This window comes from Zosterops lateralis (assembly GCF_965231275.1).
Source record: "Zosterops lateralis genome assembly, chromosome: 10".
NCBI lineage: Eukaryota > Metazoa > Chordata > Aves > Passeriformes > Zosteropidae > Zosterops > Zosterops lateralis.
In genome coordinates this window covers 12,405,316-12,425,130 of record NC_139770.1, presented here as the reverse complement: position 1 = coordinate 12,425,130, position 19,815 = coordinate 12,405,316, and the positions used below count along the sequence as shown (strand labels likewise).

Genomic DNA, 19,815 nt, shown 5'->3' with positions numbered 1-19,815 from the left:
GTGACCATGACTTCCATCATACTTCAGATGATGAGAAACAATTTGTTCTAAAGTGAATATTGTTTTGCTCTATTTTATATCAATGAAATGAGACAAGGTTACTGAGAATAGATTTCAGCACAGAAGCAGAATTTGAATATCTTACAGAGAAATTTGAGTTTACCTTGATTTCTCTTATCTCCAATTACTAGATTTTTATCTATATTATATGTAAGATTACCATCTGACTTACATACAGTTGGAAGAAAGAGGATACAGCACATCTAAAACATGCTGCAGGCAAAAAAATCCTTATCAAGGAATAACCTGATAACTGTTAAATTTTTCATATTGTTTTTTTTTTCCCCCTTTTAAAAATTTTTGCATTACTCAACTAATGTTTTAAAGTAATATATTTCCAGAGGGAAAGTGCAAATTAGAAGTTATGGGTTGTGGATAATTTAGGACTGGATTATTGTGATTGCTGATGGCGGTTGAAGATTGTGCTAAATTTCTGGGCAGTCCAGAACACACTGTACTGGGGAAAACAATGTGTGGGGTTTGCCCACGTCAGTGGGATAGTGAATGTGTAAGCAGTGAGTTCTTGTTCATTAACTCTGACCTCTGTTCCAGGTTCCAGCTCATACCATCATCATAGAGTCTCTTGACATTATCACTATCACGGTGCCTCCAGCACTCCCTGCTGCTATGACTGCTGGCATCGTTTATGCACAAAGAAGGTTGAAAAAAATTGGCATCTTCTGCATCAGCCCACAAAGAATAAATATTTGTGGCCAGTTGAATCTTGTTTGTTTCGATAAGGTTAGGTGAATTTTGAAACCTTGCTGCCTGGAGGGGCATTGTCTTAGAAAAGGGAATTTGTCTAGACAAAAAACGGAAAACTCATTTTTCATATAAGTTAGATCATTTGTGATCTGTTAGCTTCCAGGTATTCAGTGTTTACCATCTGTTAACTCTCTTAATTTAATCTTCTCTAAAAAGATGTTATAATTGAGCTGCTTTCTTATCTCAAGACTCCCAAGTTCTAACTTACTATTGGCACCACAGAATTGTGAGAGTTGAGGCTTACTAAGAACTTTATTTAGCACACAAGCTTCTGAAAACCACAAGTGTGAAGTCAGATTTTTCTGATTTTCATTAGTTTCAATGAAAAACTGAGTGGCCATATTTTGTTATTATTTGTTAACCAAAGATGAGTAAAAAACAGTAATGGTGCTAGCCAGAATTCCTTACTGTTGCCTCTTTCCTAGATAAAATTTATTTTCCTCCTTAGATTTTATCTCAAATAATAAGTATAATTCTAACTGTATTTCAACTGTAAGTACATGTCAGTTACTATTTTAGCTATGTAAGATAGTGCTAATGGTTTAGTACCCATTTTCCATTGTCCCCAGTCCCTGAATATTGAGATGATGTGCTATCATCTTTGGATTTTAAGGGTCTGTTTCATTTGTGCTGTTTCCAGTGAGGAGCTTGACTGCTTTGAATGTTTTTGAAAATTATTTAACAGGTTTGGAACTTAATTAGTAGCAAAAAACAAGGGAGATACTGTATTTTCTGTCCCGAAGCCTTGATTTGTATGTGAAAACAAAAGAAAATACATTGTTCAAGTGTAATTTTTTAAAATAGCTGTTAATTTTTGCTTTGATGGAAGATAATTTGTTTCTGAAGGCTTTTTCTTTATGCCATGCCCCATGGTCTCTTTTGCAGACTGGCACACTTACTGAGGATGGCTTGGATCTTTGGGGAATTCAGCGGGTGGAAAATGCTCGGTAAGGATGAACTCAGATCTCATAGCAAATATTATACACAGTTGTACTGTGACAACTTCAGCACAATAGAATAGAAAATTCAATGTGAGCTCATATGTGTTAACATTTCTGTAATGCGCTGTAGGAGTGCCACTTAAACTCTGGTTTAGGTGTAGTGGAAGTTACAACTCCCAAGCAAAGCTGAAGTAGATTATGAGACTCTGAGTTATCATGGTCATACTGCAAAACTGTTGCAGATACATGTTTCATTAATCCTGTCCTCCTAAGGGATGGCTTTTTGGACTGTTAAGTTAGCTAATTAAGTGCTACGTGATAAGAGGGCTTTGTATGAGAGATCAAACTAGACAGGAAAGGAATGACCACTGAGCGTTCGAAGGAGGAAGAAGTTGTGATAGTTTGTGAAGATTCCAGCCCAGACTCTTAATTTGTTTTCTGTGATGTGTGAAAATACAAGTGTGAAGGGACTTATGCAGTCAATTTTCTTTTGTTAATCTAAACAAACTTTTTGAAGTGGCTCATAATAAATAATTATAGTGCTAAGTATATTATTACTTCATTGTTTCAGTTTCCTTTTGCCGGAAGAGAGGGCTTGCAGTGAGAGCTTGCTGAAGTCAGAGTTTGTTGCTTGCATGGCAACTTGTCATTCCCTTACAAAAATTGAAGGGGTGCTTTCTGGGGATCCACTTGATTTGAAGATGTTTGAAGCAATAGGATGGGTAAGTGCCATTTTTTCCCCCTGAATATTGCGTTATGAGCAAGTCAAAGTTAATGAATGTATAAATTAGTTGATTTTTTTTTTTTTAAATACAGATTTTAGAAGAAGCAACTGAAGAGGAAACAGCCCTTCATAATCGAATCATGCCAACGGTGGTTCGACCTTCAAAACAACTTTCCCCAGAATCAAAGCAATCAACAGATCAAGAAATGGTATAAAAGCTCAAAACAGTTGATTTGAGTTAAAGAAACACATTTTACTGTATGCTGAGGTTCTGGCTGATAGAATTGAAATGGGATCAGAACTGTGAGGGTTTTGATGGCAAAGACACAACATTTAAACTGTTGTTGAAGGTAGTGGTTCAGTATATGCCACTTTGAAGGTGAGCAAGCTCAGTGTCAGCATTATTACCTTTACAGACTGATTATAAAGTACAGCAATGCTTTTTAAGCTTATGCCTTTTAATATTGGTATTGTTACCAAATTCTGTTTTAATGAAGTGCTTAGGTGTGCTCACCTTGCAGTTTCAGTTAAAACTACCATTTGTTAATGTCACCGTGTGGCGTGGAATTCTTGCCACTCTCGTACCTTAGAGATAATACTAAGTGCTGAGTAAAAAACAAAATGTACTTAGCAGATTTAAAAGTTTCTTCTAGCTGTATTTTGAAGTATTTTTAAATATTTCACAAAGGGAAATTTTAGATGTATGTATATTCAGATTATCACAGAGTAGGGTAGGGGGAGAGTACAACAAGTCAGTACATTTGTATGAGTCGTATTTTGTAGTAGATAGAAGTGTTTCTTTCTTTTGTTCAGAGCACAGTGTACATGCACAACAGTAATCACTGTGCAGTAGTTGATATCTGAACATTCTTGAAACTTACTACATTATTTTCTGGGGAAATGTACTTAATAATTGTGGTCTCATTCTGAGACACCATAGTACTTTAGTCATTTACAAAGGCTAAATAGACAGTTTGGACGGTGAAAGGTCTTGGAAATTCTAATCAAAAAATCAAGCTCTACATTTGTACTGTGTCTCACTTAAAGTAAAGGATACCAAATAGCTGCAGTATATTTGTATTCAGCTTTTAGGAAATCCAATAGGACTTGATACCAAGAATGCTGTGCAAATTCATTTACTGATTTGTGTTGAAATAGTTCGTGGCTTAAGAAATACTTAAAATTGATATTTAGAGTGACTGTATTTGTTTTGTTTTTCAGGAATTGTTTGAGCTGTCGGTAAGTATGCTTTTTCATTCAGCACATACCTATTTTTCTTAAGATATATGTGGATGTAACCCTTTTCTTCCTTCCTTCCTTCCTGTATGACACAGACTGGGTATGAAATTGGAATTGTGCGCCAGTTCCCATTTTCCTCAGTGTTGCAGCGCATGTGTGTAATAGCCAGGGTTCTAGGGGAGAAGAGAATGGATGCTTACATGAAAGGTGCCCCAGAAGTGATTGCCAGCTTGTGTAAGCAGGAAACAGGTAAAGGAACAAATTATTTTTATTGCTTCTATAGCTCAACTGAAATATGAATATTTTAATAACTCAAAACGTGATCTTTTTGAAGTTCCTGTTGACTTTGAGCATGTCCTGGAAGAATACACTAAGCAGGGCTTCCGAGTTATTGCTCTTGCTCACAGAAAACTGGAGTCTAAGCTTACGTGGCACAAAGTCCAGACTATTAGCAGGTAAGAACGACTTCACTTTTTTAATAAGTAACAGACTTCAAAACCTGCATGCTTTGAATTAATATGTAATGTGTACTTTTGTTTAAATCAATTACTACTCTTCTTTAGCTTTTTTCTGTCTCGACATACATAGTTCTCTGAATTCTTCAGTTGTGTCCTGGATATAGAAGATAAGGCAGTTTTTTTCTGTAATGAAGTGAATTCAGAGGATGAGCTTTAAGCTGAAAATGGGATGGAATATTATTTTCATGATATCTAATTTACACTGTTGTGGCAGAAAACCTCATCTGATTTCTTTACTTGCACATTCTTATATCATCTGTGTTTATTAAGGATAGTGGCAAGTAGTGGAAATCCTCCTATGCATGTTTGATGCAGTTTCTTTGTCTCCTAAAGCCAGCATGTCCATTTTTCTTGTGAGGTTTGGAAAGGTAGAAGGTCTCTTCCTTCAAAGAGTACTGCCTCCTGTGAATTATTTTTCAGCTGAGCTTAGTTTTGTGGATAATGTCATCTTTCCCACAGTGCTTGAATGTGTAGTGCAGCTATCAATACGTCAGCTTTGACTGTGTTCTTTTGTATCAGCCCCGTGTACAAGGTGAACATTTGGCAAAGGGGAGAAATGAGCTTTCCAGTTTTAAGTGTGAAAATTGGCAATAGCAATAGAATACCCAAGACCTGTAAATACATTAATTTTTTTATGTAAACCAAAGTGAATTTGTTTCTCTGCCTAATTAGCTAGTGCTTATTAATCTTATGTGCCTTTGTGTAGTAGCTTTTGTGGTAAGGTTCAGCTAATTTGGAAAATAGACACGTGCACTCTAAACATATTTTAATATTTGGCCTGTGAATGCAGTTAGTTTCAGAGCATGTTTTCTAGCTGTAACCTATTTGAGACTGTAATTTTCTTTAGAAAGCATTCTCGTGGAAGAAACTGAAAATTGTGCTTGAGAGGAAACAACGTTTTCTCACACTGGTTTTCAATTAAAAAAAGGGAAATAAGTATAAATTATTGCAATGATATCTTTCACATCACTTTTTATAAAGCAAATTACTTCATGGTTAAAAATACATATTCTTCTTTACTTTGATAAACAGAAAATCAGGCTTTTAAAGCTACATCTAATAATTATAAATCTTATAATCTTCTCTTCCTTGTCTCTTTTTCATCAGAGATGCTATTGAAAGCAACATGGATTTTATGGGGTTAATTATAATGCAAAACAAGTTAAAGCAAGAAACCCCTGCTGTACTTGAAGATTTGCATAAAGCCAACATTCGCACTGTCATGGTTACAGGTTAGCATGTAAACATTGATACTCAAAGATTCATCTCTTTTTGGTTTTGTTTTAATTATGTCTAGGAAGTCAAATTTTAGTGTCAATGAGTTTACACTGTGTTTATAGCAACAGGGAAGTTTAGAACTTGTGAAACTCTTCAGACACCTTTTTTTTTTCTTTCTGGGTGCAAGTTGCTTTGGGAAGTCAGAGAAACCAGAAGAGGCTGTAATTCCACTTCATAGTTTCTTCTCCCTAGTTCCAAGTATAAGCTACTTGATACTGAATTGGAGGCTGAAAACCCTTAGAAGTCTTCCAAATCAGACTAAGTTGAAGTCCTATTCTAATTTGATGAGTGAACTTGCTTTGAGCAGGAGGTTGGACTGGATGTCCTGAGGGTCACTATCATTTTGATTTATACTATGAAAAGTCACTTTGCATTGGATTTTTTTCTGGGAGAATGACTTAGGTCCTTGTAAGCATGCTAGGTGTCTGAGCTCAGTGTTTTTCATACAGTATGTGCTTTTTAAATCACAGATGTTTTAATTTTGGAATGTTTTGCTAGGCTAACAATGCAGCTCTGTGTTTGTATGTTCTGTGACTGTGTAAAAAGCAGTATTTTAAATGGATGCCTGTTTTCTGCCTAATTTTCCATATACACTAAAATTAGTTCAATAAAAGATCTTTATAGCTCCAAGCAGCACACAGAATTTCTAGGGGAGGAGGTTTACCTGGTAGGCTTGCTTTCATTTCATTCAAGCCTACAGACAACAGTCATTTACCTGAATGTTGTCTGTAGGCTTGGTTTGCTCTGAGGTTTGTACTGGTATGTGGGGCAGTCCTCCTCCTGGTTCTATACAGGCTTTGTTAGCTTTTCTCTTACAGTGTATGATCTTGATTTTTTTCTGACTGAAACCCTTTTAAATGCAATTGTTTAACAGGGGATAACATGCTAACTGCTATCTCTGTGGCCAGAGACTGTGGAATGATTCTACCTCAGGATAAGGTCATTATTGCTGAAGCACTACCTCCAAAGGATGGGCAGGCTGCCAGGATCAACTGGCATTATGCAGATACCCTCGCAAAATGCACTAGTTCATCACCAGCCATAAACTCAGAGGTAATATGACCATGTTATGCCCTTAGAATGTAAGCAGTTAGATTTACTGTATTTTTTATGTTATTCCCTTAAATTTTAAATCTGCTGTTAAGTGTCAGTTCAGAATTGATATACTGGTTAACTTTCAGATCTTCAAATACCAAAGACTAGTAAAGCAGCCTGGGGGAGGTAGTTTATCAACTGTGATATGACGTTTGACATTTCACTTGACAAGGTTTTTTCCCCAACATTTCAATATGTTAAAACTTCTCTAGCTGCTTGTAGTTGAAACATTAAACTACATTTTCTTAGTAATACATAAGTGGTTTTATTGTATGAGGGTTTTTTTTTAAGTGACATTTTTATAAATCTGGTCTTGTGTAGGATCTCTAGGAATACTCTTCTGAGTATTAGCTTAAAATGGCAAGGTTCTATGTAAATGCATTACAGCTAGAGTATTAAACTATTTTTGATAGGATATTCCAGTTAAATTGGTCCATGAAAGCCTCGAGGATCTCCAGATGACAAAATACCATTTTGCAATGAATGGGAAGTCATTTGCAGTGATTTTGGAGCATTTTCAGGACCTGGTACCCAAGGTAAGCATTTTTGTTGAGTATGGGCACTTTCAATGGTGAACAGACTTTGCCCTGTGAGCATTAAGAACTCTCCTGTCTTGCAGCTCGTGCTACATGGCACTGTGTTTGCTCGCATGGCGCCCGATCAGAAAACTCAATTGGTGGAAGCTTTACAAAATGTAGAGTAAGTATTTGCTTAAGCATAGAAAGCAAGAGGGTCAAATGTGTTTGGTGTGATAGGAGACAAAAATTATGCATGCTGCTAGCTTTTTTGCTTAAAGGAAAATGCTGGGCTGATAAAACTCCTTGTGTTGACAGATCAGCCTATTAGCTGATCTAATAGAATGAGAGTAGTACCATCTGCTGGCTAGTTGGGAAAGTTTCAGACTTTTCATGAAGTTTTAAGTGAGGAATATGTCTAACATTTTATAAATGCAGTCGCTTGGTTTATGAAACAAACCCATCAAATGTCTTCTGTGTATTACAGAAGTATTACAAGGATTACTTCTGTTCACATTGGTCAATATGTGATTGTTGGTGTCAGGCCTTGCCGCTCTACAAAATACTACAAAAGTGTCATTGCCTAGAGCAAAGATTCTTTAGACCACCTTGGGATAATAGAGAGCTAATTAACCATTATTGCTTTGGTTGACCTGTTATTGTCATGTTACTTTTCTGTCTACTTCTTTATATGCGTAACAGCAACAGTAATTGATTTCAGCATTAATGATCTCTCATTGTTATGCAAACCCTGAATAACTCAAAGTAATATAGAAGTAATTAATGAAATAAGCTAAATGGACCATGGTTGGAGAATGGTCCAGAATGCTGATGCCTGTTTGATTTTTATAGTTACTATGTGGGCATGTGTGGAGATGGAGCAAATGACTGTGGGGTAAGTGTATTTTTATTTTCCATACAGAACCATTCAGTTAAATTGTATAGCTGAAGGCAAGTTCTAAAATGGTCTGTATTTCAATGTTACCTGGCAGGCACTAAAGAGGGCACACGGTGGTATATCTCTGTCTGAACTTGAGGCTTCTGTGGCATCACCATTCACTTCCAGGACACCCAGTATTTCCTGTGTGCCAAAGCTGATCAGGTAATGCCACTGACTGTGAACTTAAATGTGTCTGTGTAACTCATTTTGCATGCTCTATTTTAGTATATATTTGATGCTGTAGGAAACCAGTGTGAATTACGGAACAATCCATAGATTTTAGTGGTTCTGTTTCTTTACTGAAGGTACTTTGAGCAAAACCCAGCCATAGCATGATTTACTATTTTGTTGCAAAATCCTTTGTCCATGTAAAGTTAATTTTTCAAAGCATTACCAAGCTTCTACACATAAGTCTTTAGGTTTGTCTTAGTAACTTTGCTAGTTTTCATAAAGGCTGTGTGTAACTGCAAGCAGTAAAAATCTTCAGATAATTGCTCATCACTATACAAAGTAGAAGACAAATTTTCTAAATAGAGTTTGACCAAATTTTTGACTCTAGAATTGGAAGTTAGATAATGATTTTGGATAAAGGTCAGCCAAAGAAGAATTTAGGGGTCTGTGGGGAACTGATGAAGTAATGCATTATCAGAAACATTTCTGAAGTCAGCAGCTCTGTGGCTGACTGTGTGTTCATTCAATCCATGCAGTAAACTGATGCTACATAAATGCTTCTGTAAAAAGACTTTCATTTTAGAACCTCTGTTGGAAAACCACATGAAGTCCAAAGAGGAAGTTGGGTGGTGGCTCAGTTCTGAAGACATGCCCACAACTTTAGTATTGGGGGAAGTGTCCCATTCTGACTCCTGTTTCTCTCTGTGTCTGTAGCCTAATATCCCTCAAAGAGTTTGCTGGTGTGTTTAATTGCAGCTAACATTTTGGTAGGCAGAACTTAACTGCTTGCCCAGAAAGTTTTGTAGTGACATGATTGCATCTGTTTTGACAGGGAAGGCCGTGCTGCTTTAATAACTTCCTTCTGTGTGTTTAAATTCATGGCATTATACAGCATCATCCAGTACATCACTGTTACTTTGCTGTATTCTGTAAGTATTCAGTAAATACCTATGCGGTGTCAGCATAATTCAGTGATGTAAAAGTTGATAGATATTCAATACAAATTATTGCAAGTCCCTTTGAGTACAACACATGCATTCAAAAATACATTTAGACTAAAAAGATTGTTAGTATTTTGGTGGGTGGTTTTTTTTCCACATTAACTGTACAAAATACATGGTAGTACCTGTTTAGAAAAGGCAATAACCAATGGCTGTGAAAAGAAAATCTCTACAGTGGGAAGACCAAATAAGCATATATACAAAGTAAAAATACAGGCTTCAATTATTTAAAAACTTTCAGCATTTTGAAGTAATCTAACTTTTTAAAAAGAGAAATGCATTCTTTTTGTTAGAATTGAAAGAAACTGGAAGTACTGAGTTGGGTGGGAGGGGAAGCAAAGTGGAATACTTCCTGTTAATATGATTGGTTTCACAATAGTGGCATGTGATAGAAATCGTGTATTTTAATTTTTATTCTGAGTAAGTTAAAGGTGCAGAGTATTAAAGGACCTTTAAGTTGACAGTTTCACAGGACACTGTCTCATTTATAGAGTGAAATTCAAATAATTAGTGTTATATAAATTTTTCGTGTAAAGAAATTACCAACGTTACATTTGTGATTTCTCTCCAGATCCTGAGCAATTTGGGAGATTTCCAGTTTCTCTTCATTGATTTGGCAATCATTTTGGTGGTTGTTTTCACTAGTAAGTACTGTACTGAATTACCATTGTGGCACTTCTGTGAACCACTTTTTGCTTGGTCAGATTTTCTTTAATATCTAACTGCATGTGGTTTTGAGAAAACACTGTGGCATACAATGAAGATGTTACAACTATTACATCTATGCATTAAGAAACCCAAACCACCACTGTGTATTGAATTAGAGTAATGTCAAATTTGTGAAATGTCCTCATACAAGAAGCAGGTTGTGGGCACGATCTTGGGGAACTAAGTGTTCATAGTACAGGAAGCTGGTTTTGGAATGAAAACAGGAGTCATTGCAATATCATCTTGCTCAAATGTTTTGATTCCTTGGATTCTTACTTTGAACTTCTGTCGACAAAATGTTACACTCAAAGTATGCCTAGTGAAACATTTGATTCCACATATGAGCCTAGCATTCAATTCAATGGCTAACAGTAGAATTCCATTTTCAAATTTAATAAAAACATTTTAATTGAAGCAATAGCAGCCCAAAAGTGAGGAGGCAAGCTGTAAGTCCTTGTGCCAGACAAAGGGAATTTGGCCAGACACTGCTAATTCCTTAAGTCTCATGGCTGCTACTGTCCCCTGCTATTCTGTGCTGCTGGGGAACCAGCAGAAGGCACTGTGGCATTGTTCTGTGGCTCTATGGTCTTTTCAAGGTGGTTTCACATTTGCAGTTCTGGACCAAATTTTAAAGTGATGTCATGAGCAAGCCATTCTAATCCCACAGAATGTGAACAGGATAACTCTTGAAAAACCATAATGATGTAATGTGTTATTTGTTTTTTGTTCGCTTTGCAGTGAGTCTGAACCCTGCTTGGACAGAGCTTGTTGCACGAAGGCCTCCATCAGGTCTTATCTCAGGTCCACTTCTGTGTTCCGTGTTGTCTCAGATCATCATCTGCCTTGCTTTCCAAACCTTGGGGTTCTTTTGGGTCAAACAGCAATCCTGGTATGAGCCTTGGACACCAGACTCTGAGTAAGTGTTTCAGGGGCTCTGTGCAGGATACAGTAGTGATTGGAAAGCTGTAGGCAATAACTGCTCTCTTCTGTCTTGACACCACCCCCACCCCCGGGGACTTTGAAAATAAAGCTTCTGTATGGCAGCTTGTTAGTCTGCTGATTTTTTTATGAAAATCATACTAATATATAGGAGCTACCCAGTGGCTGAAGAGCAAAACTGGATGAGAGTCAGATGGCTTGGTCCAATGGCTCTTCAACTTTGGGACAGTTGAGGTAGAAATTTGAAATTTATGGTTCAGATCTATCTTATCTCTTTCATATTATAAAACTTTGCTTTCTTGGTAGAGTTACAGTAGATCAAATTCATATTTTTGAAAATGAAGAAGTGTTTTAATTTTATTTCGTTAGATTGCACTATTTCCTTACCTGTCTCTGAAGTCTGTCAAATAGTTTTTAAACAGCTAATGTAGTAAATTTACGAACTGGCAGCATAAAAGAACTCAAATCTCTGAATTCACAAAAATTGCTACTTCTCTGCCACAGGTTTTAGTTATTTCTTACTACCTGTAATATGTTCTCAAGTTTAAGCTTTTTTACTACTGTAGCAGTTTGTTCTGTTATTACATTTGTAAATAGGTGGGCCCTACTTGCCTCTTCTCCATAACTCAGTGTTGAATGTTTTTTGTATTTTAGTGCATGTAATGTGTTGGACGCCAAGAACAACAGCTCTGCACACCACGGGAATGAGACTATTCATGATGAACATTACATTCAAAATTATGAAAACACAACTTTGTTTTTTATATCCAGCTTTCAGTACCTCATAGTGGCAATTGTCTTTTCTAAAGGAAAGCCCTTTAGACAACCATGCTACAAAAACTGTAAGTCCTTTCTTAGTCTATACAGTTCCAAATAAAACTCCCAAGTGACTGTGCACTTGTTGACAATTCTGTTGTGCCACTTCAGAAGCAATAGTGTTGCTAGGAGATCGTAGTGCAATTATCCTTTCAAACTCACAGCTATAAATAAGGAAATACTAAACTGTATGGAGAAATTTGTGTTAATAGTTGCTTTGTTTGTTTAAGTGGATGTGTATATACTTCTCTATTTCAACTCCACAAGTGAGCCAATGAGAAGGAGTCAGGCCTTCTGTCTTTTTATGGCTATCAGCACAACTAGTATTGCCCAAATTTACCTGGAAGGAGTTTAGAGGGAGAAGAGAGGTTGTTTCCAGGCAGTAATGAACTCAGGACACAAAACTGTCTGAAATTCTTGATTGTGAGATGGTCCAATTAAAATATTTTTTTTCTTCTTTTACAGTTCTGTTTGTCTTATCTGTTATAGTTCTTTATGTCTTCATATTTTTCATCATGTTGCATCCTGTTGAACCTATTGACGCATTTCTTGAGGTGAGAGTCAGCAGATCTCTGGGCGTGTCAGTTTCCTCAGGGAATGGATGGGCTGCCTTTGGGGCAAGCATGACCCCTGCAGAGCTTTAGCTTCACATCACTGGGTGGGGAAAGGAGAATTTATAATACTGTGTCTGTTTTGAATGTGTGTTTACTTCACATGTATGTTTCTAAGCTCTGGCAACTTGTTTCCACAGCTCGTGTGTGTGCCACCTGAGTGGCGCCTGAGAATCGTCATCATCGTTATTCTAAACGCAGTTGTATCCGTGCTGACAGAGGTAAGAAATCCACATGGAAAAAATGCTTCTAAGCATTTCTTGTTTCAGGGTGCATGTTTATCTTTTATTTAGAAGGTCACTCTTCACAGCATGCCAGTATGAGTGGCTGCTGTTTTCTTGTTAAGTGTGTATTTCTGCAAATGTCCTTGTAAGCTAGATTTAAGGTGTCAAGACTTTCTGTGTCTAAAGTGTAATTTTAAAATCTTTTCTATTAAAAATTGGGGGTGGGGAGGAAGTTGAAAGACTTCAAAATTCAACTATTTCATATTAAAATACTCCATTTTTAATTTTCTGTGTTACTTCAGAATAACAACATACTAGACAACTATATAAAGTCCTTAGGAGAGCCCCCCTTCCTTCATTTGGATCATACACATAGGTTATTGTTCAAAATAATGCAGGTCTGTGTAACTCGATTGTCTGATATGGTCAAAGTCAGAAGTAGAGATGTTCATGCAAATGCACTTTTTCCATCACTGAGCTTGTCTGAAGCCAGTCACTCTGGTTGTTGACCTCTTCTGATGTAATTCTAGAGTTAATGTGTGCAGAAACATGCCCTACCTTTCATCCAGGTGCCTTGTTTTTCTTTCCAAGAATCAAAGTTGGACAGATAAATATTCCAGAAGAAGTCTGGATTCACAGTCAGTTATTTATTCCTGTGGTTCTTCTCCCTGTTAAGTGACGTGTCATTTCCAACCTGAATATGTTTGGGTTTTGGTTGCAGTCATGAGTCACTTTTTTTCCTGCAAGATGAAAAAGCCTTCCAACATTATCTAATGCTTGCACACTGCAATTATCTGTTTTTACTGTGTAACATTTTCTACAGCTTCTAATCAGTATTTCCATTACAATGTGAGGGATTGCTTTCAATGTAACCAGCATAATACTTGCTTGGATAATTTAATTTTGGCCTTCAAAGAGTTGTACAGCATTAATATTCTGTCCAATTGACATGTTTTTTCCCTTTATTTGTGACCTAGTAAAAATTAACTCGAGCAAAGGTTTTTTTCAGATACTTGAATCAAAATTATCAAGGTATTGTGTTTAAAATGTTGTTCCAAATCGAATTTGCAAAATATGCTGTAATGTTGCTGCCTATTGGAACATGTTTTTGTGTTTTCACATGGCAGATGACAACTTGTCTTTTCCAAAACATCTCAGTAGATAATAATTTTCTTGGCCTCTTGTCTTGTTAACAAGTTTATCCACTATTAAAGCTCCTGTGCCTTTTTTACGTTGTCCTGTATGTACTCTAAGTCTTCTTGTGATGATTTTCCTTTATGCCCTTGAATTCTTCCTCCTTTTTTTTTGTATTAGTGAATGCTTAATAGGGTTGGGTGTTTTTTTCTTCCTTTTATTTGTGAAAATCAAATTATAAGTATATTGTTGTCTTTACCACTGAAACAAAACAGCTGTTCTGAAGCTTCGGAATCATGGCTTTTTATGTCTTCTGATAAATTTAAAACAAACCTCCCAGACAGAAATATTTTTTCCTATTCAATTTCAGTTTTCATTCCAGTGATTAAGATTGCTGAGAGAAATAAATTTACCATCTGCTTGAAAACTCCTTTTTTCTGCAGCTGATCTTGTAACCTTTACAGAATCTGGTGTTGTTTCTGTTCTGGATGTGTAAGGGCTCCAGTAGAAAGTCTGTGAGTGTGCCAATCCAGGTATCAGCATGTGACTCTCGAGGACAAATGGTTCTCCTCTAGTTTAAGTACGTGTTCACTTCTGGCCCTTGTTGGTTGTCACATCAGCCTGAAGACTTGTGAATTTCTACTAAGCATCACCTAAGCAATATAATTACCTGCAGACTGTTCTTTGACCCAGTATTTCAAACCTCACCCACTCTTTTTCCTATGCAGGTTTGAGTTAGCATCTTTCTACACTTCAGTCATTTAACTTTCATTACCAAAACTGCAGGAGTGATTCGGCACATTTCTTTGAAACAGACTTCCCTATTTGTCTTATTGCCTGTGCTTCTTGGCACTAATTGTTTGGGCTGTTATGCTTTGTCTTAAACCAGGTTTCTTCACTTTGTGAGTGTAAGTTGAATGCTTTATTACAGCAGGTGTCCCAACAGAACTGTTCTCTAGTGATCCTCAAATCCCAAACCTTGTTTTACAATACACATTTTACCTTCCATGAGTTCAACCCACCTCATGAACTGCATGTGCCCAATTCCAGCCAGGTTACTCTGCACTCCCTAAAGCTTTGTCATGTAGTGCCAGCTCCTTGGGTCCAGTGTGTTGTGTAGAAATCCCAGGCTATTTCTTTCCTTCACTTCCAGGAGAGCTCATTGTCTTTCTCTCCTTGTGTGCCTGGCTGGATTTTCTGCGCCCTGCACTTTTCACTACAGACTTAGGTCACATTCTGAGTATCTGGGAGAGGTTGCTGGTGGCAGCTCCTTCCATCTTTTTACAAGGTACCCTGTATTTCACCTAGAGTTTGTTCTGCTGAGAGTTACCCCTCAGGAGCTGCCTCTTAAAGTGTCTCATAATTATGAGATACATGAGGAATTGGATCATTTTTAGTCACACTTGCCAGCGTTACACTTTTGTGACACGCTATGATCATATGTAGTTTTGTCATTGCTTCTACAACAGGAATAGTTTCTGACTGGTTGTTTTCTGTTTGTTTTCTGAAATGCTCTGAAAAGCTTTTGCTCCTTTCATGTGGGTGCCAGACTAGGTTCACAAATCATGCAGATTCTTTCTACCAGATGATAGAAAATATTGCACAACAAAGGCAGATCCTAGCAGCTGTTCCTCCTCACCCCTGATGCCTGGTATAGACATGCTTAAACCAGACTGGCTTCAGAAATGAGCACCTAACAAGCTGAAGATTTGTTGGCCAATGCTTTATAAAAGCACTATCCAGTTCTGGTATATTATAAAATCATAAGCATTATAAAAATCTGTTACAGAAGTCTTACTAATCATCTCCCCATTTTCAATGGCAGAGGTTAGTCAGATCTTAGAAATGGAATCTGTCCAAGGATCAGAGCTGTAGGCTCGAGGCCATGGAAGGTACAGGTTCACACCTGTGTTATCAGATTTACTCAAAGCTCCTGAGTCTACTCACGCAGCTGTATGAGGATAACCAGATGTGCTCAACATACTATTCAAGTTCTGCCCTCTTTTAAACATCTGGAATTATACCTACCAAATTCCTTAATTCCTGCTGGTGGCTCAGCTTTGCCACCCCACTGCTGCTTCTCTGAGGATGTATGCCACTGTTTTAAACCAGACTATGTAAAAAGCATAGCTCCAAAATGAAATGCACTGTAATGTTAAAGATGGTTTATGGGGAAGCTGCTCTAAGCACTTATGTCTTCATGTAGTGCTTCACAGGTTTTTAGAGTATTGATACACAGGTGTATTTATGTTTTTACCCATATTGATGGATGCAGTTTTGGTCATTGTTGCTGTTGATTTTAGAGTACACGTTCATATTCTTAAATTTTGCGTGAGCACTTTAAGAATAAAAATGTTTATCACAAAAGTACCGACAAGTAGCATAAACTCTCTGTTTTGCTTGCCACTGAATTAGTTATGCTTAACGCACTGTTTCAGGTTTTATTTGTAATGTGCACACTAACAACAAATGATCATTAGTTTCTTTAACTCTTCCCACTCACTGTAATGTCTCACAGAATGTCCTCCTTGATATGATCCTTTGGAAGGTTGTGTTCAATCGAGACAAACAAGGAGAATCTCGCCTCACCATACCCCAGCCGCCTCAGGTTGGAGACGAGTATTTTGCTGTCATCGTTTTAGTGCATGTGGATTAATTTGGTTTTGTCTCTTATCTATAAGTGTCTGTTGCCTTATCTTACCTTAAGTCTGCTTAAATTAGATTTCTGTAACTGGAATATTAAAAGCAAAGGCTTCTAGGTTTATATTTTTTTCTGTATTGACACTTAAAGAGTTTAGTGTGTGTGCAAGAACTGTGAAACAAACCTAGAGTATTGCTTTAAGACTTTTCTCACTTCATCTTTAGTTTCCAAATTAGCATATTTTATTTGTGGTGTCACAAGTTAGCATGCTAGGACTGGGAACATCTTGATTTGCGTAGAAATGATTAAAATAAATTATTCTGGTTTAGAGTTTTAGGTCATAGTCTGAGAGCAGTAATTTTCAGCATGTACAAATGAAACAAAACAAGATGGCAAATGAAAATACACGATTACTACTTCAGATGGTTTAGGACACTGAAAGATTTTTAAGGTGGCCATGAATTTTGGTCTGATCTGCCCCTCTGCTGTTATTACATGAAGGAAATCTATGTGAATCCCATAAAAACCAGCTTTACTTTAAGCCTGTTGGCTTATTACTTTTGGCTGATTTGTACATTTGTGCTTGCTAGCATTACAGTGGTTTATTTCTCAGCACTAAATTTTATTAAATGTATTCACTTCAGATTTACATTTGTCCTTTTGAGGCTGTTGTAAAACAAATGGTTTTGTGTTCACTGAAGAACGGAAACTCTGCTCAAGGCTCACATTTGGTTCAGTTCACCAATTGATAGACATTTAGAGTATGATGAAAACTATAGAATATATTACCATTAAAATGTCAGCCCTCCAGGCTACAGGTGCTCTCTGAGATACGAAACAGATTCAGTCTCAAGAATGAGAAATGGTGTTTCTCTTCCCCAGCTAATTAAATTACATGCATTTAAGACTGGGAGGGGAAACATAGGAAGGAAACTTATGTTTAATAATTTGTATCTTTTTTAATAGCTATTAATACCTCCAGTACTTAGATTTCACATACAAGTAAGTTAAATTCTGCTACTTTTGTCTGACTGGCTGCCTTCAGTTTAGCAATTAACAATTTAAAAAGTGTTTGGGGATTTTGAGAATTTGCTTTTTCTAGACCAGGCTTTTATTCTCCAACAGTAAAATCATTTATTGTTCCCTATTCTATCTGTGATTATTGACATGATTATAAAATATGCATAAAAACTGTTGGTGGTCTTAGATGTTACAATAATGTGAAATATTTTCTTAATGTTTTTTGAATGTCCTTACTACCATAGTATAGAAGAGATGACACCAGAAGAGTTTCTCCCAATCCAATATGATAATGAAATAGTAAATTAAAGACTGAAATAATAGTTTTTCTTCTAGTGATTTACTGTATTGTTACTGACTTTTTTGTTGTTGTATGGTAATCCAGTTTTCAAATCTGTTCACTTCTGCAGGAGGCTGGGGACCGCTGTGGAGTCTGTTTCCTTTCTTCCCTGTTTGGTTGTAGAGAGAAGACACCAAAAGCCAAGTATATGCACCTAGCTCAGGAACTGCTGGTTGATCCAGAATGGCCACCAAAACCCAGGACAACAACAGAAGCGAAAGTACCATCCCAAGAAAATGGTTCCTATCAAATCATCACTGTCACGTAGCAGTGGATCTTGGTGGCATGCATCTTTAGTAGTATTCAGAAGAATGTAATTTTAAGGCTTTATTTGAAACTACAGTGTGCTAAATGTCAAATTCTAATGCAGATATTTCCAACTGTTTTGTCTCTCTGAATACAAAATTCAGAGCCAGGCATCTTATGGCTATACATTTTAAAAATGTAAGTTACCTTAGGCAGAACAAAAATGATTGTGTTTCCTTCCACCTTCTTTCAGATTTCATTGTTCCTAAATGAGATGCATTTGAAGGTTTAAACTGCAGAGCAGTTAAAACAGGTTCACATTATTTGCCTGGAGTATCTTAATAGTTGTTCTAACCTGCATATCTGGGCATGTGTTCATGTAAACCCTATGATGTGATGGTTTCATGGCTGTACTAGAGGTGCATAATAACCTTGTCATGGTTAGGGGTTTTTTGTTTGTTTGTTTTTTGGTTGGTTTGGATTATTTTGTTTGTTTAGTTGGTTTTTATTTGACTGGTGAAACATTTTGTGCCTCAGAACGGTTCTAAACTTTGTGTGTGTACCTCTAAGTTTGTCCCAATTAGTAAGGAGTGTTTCCAGGTGTAATGTTTGGGTTCTAAGTTCAGTTTTTTAGTCTGCCACAGCAGGAATTGGGAATGCTGTAGAAGCAATAGGCTCTGTCCTTTAGAAATAAGCACATTGCTTTCATGTGGATTCTTGACTTCTTTTCTAGCTAACCACAAGGAAGGGCTTAGGTGGCCTCCAGGGGAGGAGCCATTTGGCTACACTCTAAAGTTGGTGGAGAAAGAAGGATGGAGAATCTAAACACTTTCTTCTATGTCATGTTTTATTGCATTTAGCTATGCATTTCTCCATAGACCTTGCTTTTTCCAGCAGAAGAGTTGGATTATTCCTTTGTGGACCATGTTTTATTTGTAAATCTAAAGATAATTTTCCTAGATAGCTTGAAGTAGTAAGACCAGAAGTTACTGCTGCAAGGGATATGGGAGTGGGAGGGAGGTCTATTGTCACATGCCCACACGTGGGATTTGTGCACGTTAAGAGCACAAGCATTTCAAAGAGTCTGCCGGTGTCTTAAACGCTACATGTAGCTGTACGAAACAAAATTAAGAGAAAACTGAGCTAAAGTCTCTCTTGCTGCAGAATTATAAGGCTTATGCAGATTTTATTTATTTAAGAAAAAAAGAAAAAAAAGATGAAAAAAATAAAAGCTTGTATCACCACTAATGCTGCTTAAGTACTAGGGGTAGCCATACATCATTTTGCCATGTAGCGGTATCAGAACACAAGACCACTAGAAAAATAGGTCTACAAAGAAATAGAGGCAGACAGCACTTTGACTTGCAAGGTTTAAAACTTTTTTAGGGTTTTTTCTTGTTTTTTTTTTTCTTTTTTTTTTTTTGGGTTTTTTTTTTTTTTTTAACTACAAATTGCTTATCTCCAAACCATTGTAAACTTCGTAAATGTTTGGAAAAGTCTTCCTTGGTGTCTTTGGGAAGATGATAAATATTGAGTTTTGATTATCTGTTTTTGACCAGGGGCAACTAACTGGTCCAGACACCTCCAGGCTTTGGGAGGGGATCTAGGGTCTGCAGAAGTCATGATTCTGTAGAGATCCTTTAGAGAAGGAAGTCGAGTCCTTTAGAGTATTGTTGTGGAATGTGGGCCTCAAACTCACTGGCCAGCTGGGATTGTTTTGAAGTGTGTATATTCTGATGATGGAATTTGAGGTTTTGATGTTAGGGGTTTTTTTCTTTGTGTTGTTTTTTTTTTTTTCCTTTTTTTTTTTTCTGGGTTGTTTTGTTTTGTTCTTTAAAATTCCTGTGGAGACAATTCCATTCCAGCCTTGTTTTAATAAGCAGAATTTT

The 19,815-nt window shown here is 36.8% G+C and overlaps 1 protein-coding gene across 4 annotated transcripts in view; it reads left to right on the top strand.

Moving 5' to 3' along the window:
- The window catches only part of ATP13A3 (ATPase 13A3), a 53,605-nt gene extending 34,448 nt beyond the window's left edge, over nucleotides 1–19,157 (top strand). For 3 of the 4 annotated variants that reach the window (XM_083868761.1, XM_083868762.1, XM_083868763.1), the window contains 21 exons: nucleotides 613–801; nucleotides 1,711–1,772; nucleotides 2,338–2,488; nucleotides 2,583–2,699; nucleotides 3,712–3,729; nucleotides 3,825–3,978; nucleotides 4,064–4,184; nucleotides 5,355–5,479; nucleotides 6,400–6,578; nucleotides 7,034–7,156; nucleotides 7,240–7,319; nucleotides 7,988–8,030; nucleotides 8,128–8,237; nucleotides 9,079–9,175; nucleotides 9,819–9,891; nucleotides 10,694–10,871; nucleotides 11,549–11,736; nucleotides 12,176–12,264; nucleotides 12,462–12,542; nucleotides 16,198–16,287; nucleotides 17,751–19,157. In XM_083868761.1, the coding sequence (XP_083724887.1) occupies nucleotides 613–801; nucleotides 1,711–1,772; nucleotides 2,338–2,488; nucleotides 2,583–2,699; nucleotides 3,712–3,729; nucleotides 3,825–3,978; nucleotides 4,064–4,184; nucleotides 5,355–5,479; nucleotides 6,400–6,578; nucleotides 7,034–7,156; nucleotides 7,240–7,319; nucleotides 7,988–8,030; nucleotides 8,128–8,237; nucleotides 9,079–9,175; nucleotides 9,819–9,891; nucleotides 10,694–10,871; nucleotides 11,549–11,736; nucleotides 12,176–12,264; nucleotides 12,462–12,542; nucleotides 16,198–16,287; nucleotides 17,751–17,948 (2,466 nt within the window). In that variant the 3' untranslated portion in view covers nucleotides 17,949–19,157. The remainder of the gene's footprint in view (nucleotides 1–612; nucleotides 802–1,710; nucleotides 1,773–2,337; nucleotides 2,489–2,582; nucleotides 2,700–3,711; nucleotides 3,730–3,824; nucleotides 3,979–4,063; nucleotides 4,185–5,354; nucleotides 5,480–6,399; nucleotides 6,579–7,033; nucleotides 7,157–7,239; nucleotides 7,320–7,987; nucleotides 8,031–8,127; nucleotides 8,238–9,078; nucleotides 9,176–9,818; nucleotides 9,892–10,693; nucleotides 10,872–11,548; nucleotides 11,737–12,175; nucleotides 12,265–12,461; nucleotides 12,543–16,197; nucleotides 16,288–17,750) is intronic. The other variant, XM_083868764.1, reaches the window with a different exon arrangement.
- The last annotated feature ends 658 nt before the right edge of the window (nucleotides 19,158–19,815 follow it).